The 5,833-nt window shown below is 35.7% G+C and overlaps 1 protein-coding gene across 1 annotated transcript in view; it reads left to right on the forward strand.

Moving 5' to 3' along the window:
* Positions 1-3,528: 3,528 nt before the first annotated feature.
* The window catches only part of LOC104965629 (prostacyclin synthase-like), a 7,282-nt gene continuing 4,977 nt past the window's right edge, over positions 3,529-5,833 (forward strand). The window contains exons 1-5 of the mRNA XM_010794623.1: positions 3,529-3,728; positions 4,194-4,317; positions 4,790-4,965; positions 5,069-5,215; positions 5,311-5,368. Of these exons, the coding sequence (XP_010792925.1) occupies positions 3,658-3,728; positions 4,194-4,317; positions 4,790-4,965; positions 5,069-5,215; positions 5,311-5,368 (576 nt within the window). The 5' untranslated portion in view covers positions 3,529-3,657. The remainder of the gene's footprint in view (positions 3,729-4,193; positions 4,318-4,789; positions 4,966-5,068; positions 5,216-5,310; positions 5,369-5,833) is intronic.

The raw sequence follows: 5,833 nt of genomic DNA on the forward strand, positions 1-5,833 counted from the left end.
TTATGAGAGGAATGACCATAGGGTTCACCTACAAAAGACCATGCTAAGTGACTTTAAAGCCATTATCACAAGAGTTGGAAAACATTTGCTAATCCAATTATATACAAATATACTGTATATGTTGCCATGCTGAAAAAAAGGATTTCTTCATAAATTAACTAAGTATACAGATTGATTTAAATCCTGATGTTAATTCAAATGCACTTCAGGAATGCACGCTATTACTGCTGTTTGTGTGTAGAATAATGGACTAAGCTACAACTGCTTTCGTGTTGTAACTGTGCAAAACTGTGCTGCATAATGCCAATAAATTATCCTTACAATTTTGAATCCTTATATATAACCACTCAAGTTTGACAATGTACTAAATCTGATTTATACTGGGGGCTGTTTGTTCAATGTTGATTGGTTTCAAATGCACCACACCCAGCTTTTATGAAACAGGGAGTTTAGGGTCATTAACATAATAACAGTATTATTCCTGAGACATTGCCCTATATTGTCTCGCAGTAGGACTGGTCCCTACCCTTCCCTTGGGGGATGTCTAAATACTATCAGCCTGATCCAGGTGTAAATGCTAAGCATAAGACAGAAGATATATGTTTCAGGTATGAATTTCTTTACATCAAATGCACCTTATATATGTTTATAGAGTTTATAGAGCATTTAAAAAAAAAACTTTTGACTGTCTAACATTTATTTTCTGTCTGCAAAGCCCTGCAAACACATGCCTCTGCTCCATCATTATTATTATTTTTAATTAAAAGCAAATGTAGTAATGTGTAATTGCCTTACATTTAAAGATAAGAATCCTATTTAAATTCAAATCAAATTCTTATCTTTTTATTTATCTGGTAATATGGTAATTTTACATGCTTTTGTCAAAAAAAACAAAAAAAAACAATAAAACCTGAACACAGCATTACGCTTTTATAGCTGACGCAGTGTTGACAGTTTGATCAAGTGGCCATAACTTTTCCTGAACATTTGAAAGGTAATAATAACAGTTGTGATATGCTTTCATTTATATGAGAAAGGTATTTAATATTGATTTAATGAAGTCTATAAACTGTTAAACCTTGTTTGAGATATTTTAACATCATTTTAATGCATAGTATGGGTTTTTGTGGCAGACGTGTGTGTGTGTGTGTGTGTGTGTGTGTGTGTGTGTGTGTGTGTGTGTGTGTGTGTGTGTGTGTGTGTGTGTGTGTGTGTACATTTGTCAACAGTATTCAAATTTGTATTTGAAATGCATTTATTCATAGGAAGCTGTGTTTTTAGACTGTGTTACCATAGCATCTGAACATAGCAATATTTCACTGTGTATCCATGTATGTTTCATAGTTTATTGTTTTCTTCTAATGTTTTTATTCAATATTTTTGTTGAATTGTAAATCATTTTACTGTAAAATATGTGCCATATGTGTCAGGAATGTTTGTGTTTGTATTTATTGCCTGTATAATTACATTAGCATTGGTGGAAAGTAACTAAGTATATTTACTCAAGTATTGTACTTAAGTACACATTTGAGGTAATTGTACTTTCAAATGAGTATTTTATTGATCTACTCGACGCCTATTTGTAATCAAATGTTGTACCTTTAATAAACTGTGTTTATTTAACAGATATATTTACTATCAACTTTATAAATTCAGATGTTGACACACCTTAATTTACCTTACTTTAAAATATATTTGGTAGTCTATATTAAACAATCCAATATTATATTTAAGTAGCCTAACTAAAACCATGAGTGGGTCAACAGAACATATATTGTCAGCCATTGCACTAATACGTTTATTGTTCACAAGTCAGCTTCTAAAATGTGAAGAAGTTATGTTTTAAAATATGTAAAGCTTTTGAGTACTTTTACAACTTGTATTTTAAGGACATTTTTCTTAATCAAACTTAAATACGTTTAGCCTACTTGTACAATTCTTTCGTTCGGTACCTTTACTTTTAACTAAGTATTTTTGACAGTGTGTTATCAGTAGGCCTACTTTTATTCAAGGATATATTCTGAATCCTCTCTCCACATTTTAGCCGCATGAAACGATGTATTTATTTGCAAATTGCCGTGCAAATATTTCCTGTAGGAACTGAAGTTCCTGGTTGTTGTTGTTGTTGCTGTTCCGGTCGGTTAGCAAAGAGTACAAACAATGCTAGCAGTAGCATCAAGGCAGGCAGCCGGCTGTGGAAAACCTTTGAAAATATCAGTTTGATATCCCCATTGTAATGTAGTATTTTCTCCGTTTTTGGTTAATTCTTGAATGTTTGTTGACACTCACTGAGGGTAAGGTTTTTCTCTCTTATGCCGGCATTTTTACGATTGTTTGACTTCTTAATTCATCCGTAGGCTATTGAAGTTTAGCACTGACAGTGAAACTCCGCCGCATCGCATTACTTCAATTGTTTTTTCCAAGTGAAATGTTCCCCTGAGGATGTTTATTTTGAGCTGTACGATTTTCATCTGAAGTAGATTAACTTCACTTCAGTGTCCACTGCCTAACTTCTCTCCAGCTGCTGAAAGGCGAGGCTTCTTTAAGTCCATGACCACCCTCTGCTGGTTCAGGGTAATACTGAGCAGCCAGCTGGTATTATAATGCAAGCTTTGTTGCACAAGTGCTGTTTGTGCTGCATAAAAAACAAGACATTCATTAGCTTTCCTACTACTAGTATTATTCAGAAATGTATTTTATGTCAGGATAAGCAAACTTAGTATCTCCTTCTCAAGGGTGTCTCAAACCAACACTTACAAACAAACGGAAATCAGAAAAGCACAAGACACAATAATATAAAACAAGAAAATTAAATAAATCAAACTAAATAAAAAGATACAAATGAAAGCAGGATTATACATAAAAGCTAGATATAAACCAAAAATATATATTTAAAACAGATCAAAACACATATAAAGTAAACATGACGTCATTGCTGGAAATGTTCGGCATTTGGACATTAGTTTTGTGAAAACGTTTAAAAATAAATAGGATTATGAGCATGACCATATGTATCAAGAGTTGTAATTTATGCCTTTTTAAGGTGAAGAAAATGTTCATTACATTTTCCATTCATTGAGTAAGACTATAAACAGAGCCCCAGTATCACCTGAACCAAACCACTTTGATTAGAAACATTAATCATCAGTTTCAGTTTGTGAGACTGCGTCATGATCGTAGGAATTGTAGGATTATAGAACTTAATATAAGCAAACTCTGTGAACTCATTCTATGACACACTTTGGGAAATATGTGTGCCTATTTGTCTTTATGAAATCAAATAAGTCCCTTAACCACAATGATGTCACTGCTTGGAAATGTTCTGTCACTGGGCTTTTTCATGCTCTGTATTTTATGTTGCAGAAAGATTTTGTGAATGCTGTTAAATTAAATGGTAGGAACTGAAACAAAAAACTATAAATAGTGAAGTGGCATTTTGATGAATTTCAGTTTCTGTTTCTTACTCACGATCTGGTATTTTTCATGGTGTCTGATACTGTGTCCTGAGTGTTGTGTAACTCTTTGTGTCACAAGCCACACCTTTCCACGCCTCTTATCAAGTGGTAGAGTTGAGCCCCGGCTCAAACACATAAGTGAGTTGCCAGCAACGATGGAATAAATCTGCAGGACTGGACAAGTATCCAACTTTACAGAATCATGTTATGGACAATATTCTTACTACTTAATGGACTGCTTATACTAATGCTCCTTTACTCCACTCGCACAAGGTAAAGCCATTCAATAATATGTTGCTTTTTATAGATATGAGATTCTTATCAACAGGGGCTGTTCAGGGATTGGAATATGTTGAGTCTAAAGGTCTGCAAAATCATATTTTGCAAATATACTGTAATTTATAAAAATGTGTTCTTTTCTAATGTTTAGTACATTTAATATGAATCATAGATATTAGTCAATATATAGGAATGCCTCTTAATTCACTGAATGATAGATGTCTGAAAAATAATGACTCTTAAACACTGATTCTCTGTATTCAGTTTTGTCTTTATACAACCTAAAATAATACATTCAAAATAATAATTATGGCTTATAACGTGCTGCAGAGCTTTTATTACCACGAGATAAAAAGCTGTTGAAATCGCATTACTAAATATTAACTACAAACCTGTTGGTTAAAATGAATAACTGGAGATGAACTGTTGTGCTTTTAACAAGTTTCCTTATTTGGACAGACAGAAAAATGAGCCCCCTCTGGACAAAGGTTTCTTTCCGTGGTTGGGCCATGCTCTTGAGTTTGGAAAAGATGCTGCAAAGTTTTTGTCCCGGATGAAAGACAGACATGGGGATATCTTCACAGTAAGTTCAGATTCAGACTGTTTAACGTTCATGTACAGCTCATTTTCTTGATATATGGCACTGTTTAAAGTAATGATAAGTGGTTTTGACATTGATGCATTTTGCAATGCAAACTGTAATAAAAGGAAAAGGTAATAGTTTGAATATGTTTTTGCATACAGGAACAACAAGTCTGTCAACTGATCACATTTATGATGAGAAATGCAAATCAGGTTTCCACACAGCAGCAACAAGTTGTTCATTTTAACAAGACACCATTATGCATGTGTTGTGATAGCAAGTAGCCTAGATGTGCCCCCATAATAAGAACATAAACAAAATTAATACTTTCCTGGCAATCCATTATTTAGTCCCTTTTTAAAGTACAATATTTCACTGAAGCCTTTTAGCAAAAAACTGACCGGAGTTGTTGAAAATAATGCATTTGAAAGCAATGACTTAAAGAAAATTAAATAAAGTGATGTCGTCCCAGGTCCGTGTTGCTGGCAAATACTTGACGGTGCTGTTGGACCCAAACTCTTTCGATGGCGTAATGAACGACACAGTCTGCTTGGACTTCACCCGCAGCAGAAGCCAGGTCATTAAAAGGATCTTCAGTCTGCAGCTGCCGAGTATCACACCTTCAGCGGAGAGGCAATGGATGGAACAGTAAACACCCATGCTTTTAAACATAGCGATTAGAACTCACTGAACAATAACACTTAAATCTGCTTTAAATGAGCAAATCTCACAATCAATAATTTTTTCTTAGGCATTTTCAAGGTCTCAATCTCTCCAGACTCTGCGGCTCGATGAACTCTAACCTCCAGAAGCTGCTGCTGAGCGATCCGAGCGGCTGCAGCCCTTCAGAGTGGAGACAGGACGGACTCTTTAACCTTTGTTACAGCCTACTCTTCAGGTAACTCACAGCATTCCAACACAGTACTATCAATCAAATCTCAGTGTTTACAATACCAGGAATATTTATGTCACTTTTATTGCTGTTCTCACCAGGGCAGGATACCTGACATTGTTTGAGAAGAGAGACAACGCTACTGAAGTGTATAATGAGTTCCGATACGCCCGTTCTAAGCCGTGTCCCTCACTCACATCCCAAGCATCCCCGAAAAGTGTATTATGTTGTTACATCTCAGATGTTATGTTTCAGTTGTGCTCTGTCTATGTTCAGTGATGCAAACTTGTCACCTTTCGGCGAAATTCGCCGTTTTGAATCCAAAATAAGTCGTTTGTGTGATTCATGTAGATTGGTCGCCTGTCAGACACGGTGCACTAGGCCTGCGTGTAAATTATAATTGTGCGTAGGCATCCTACCACGACGACTCGAGCTGCAGCTAGAGCCTCGTCTGCTCAGAATAATATGTAGGTAGCTCGGCTCGGCTGTCGCTCCTTCTGAACTCGTGCAGCATGAAAGTAATTTTTATTCATTTTTTTCGTGTGGTACGCTACAGACTACCGTGTATTGGTCGAGTGCCCGCGGCTAAATTAGCCCAGGCGCGGGGCAGTATGGGTTTTTATA

Source organism: Notothenia coriiceps, unplaced genomic scaffold (assembly GCF_000735185.1).
Source record: "Notothenia coriiceps isolate Sejong01 unplaced genomic scaffold, NC01 NC01_scaffold00037246, whole genome shotgun sequence".
Classification (NCBI taxonomy): Eukaryota; Metazoa; Chordata; class Actinopteri; order Perciformes; family Nototheniidae; genus Notothenia; species Notothenia coriiceps.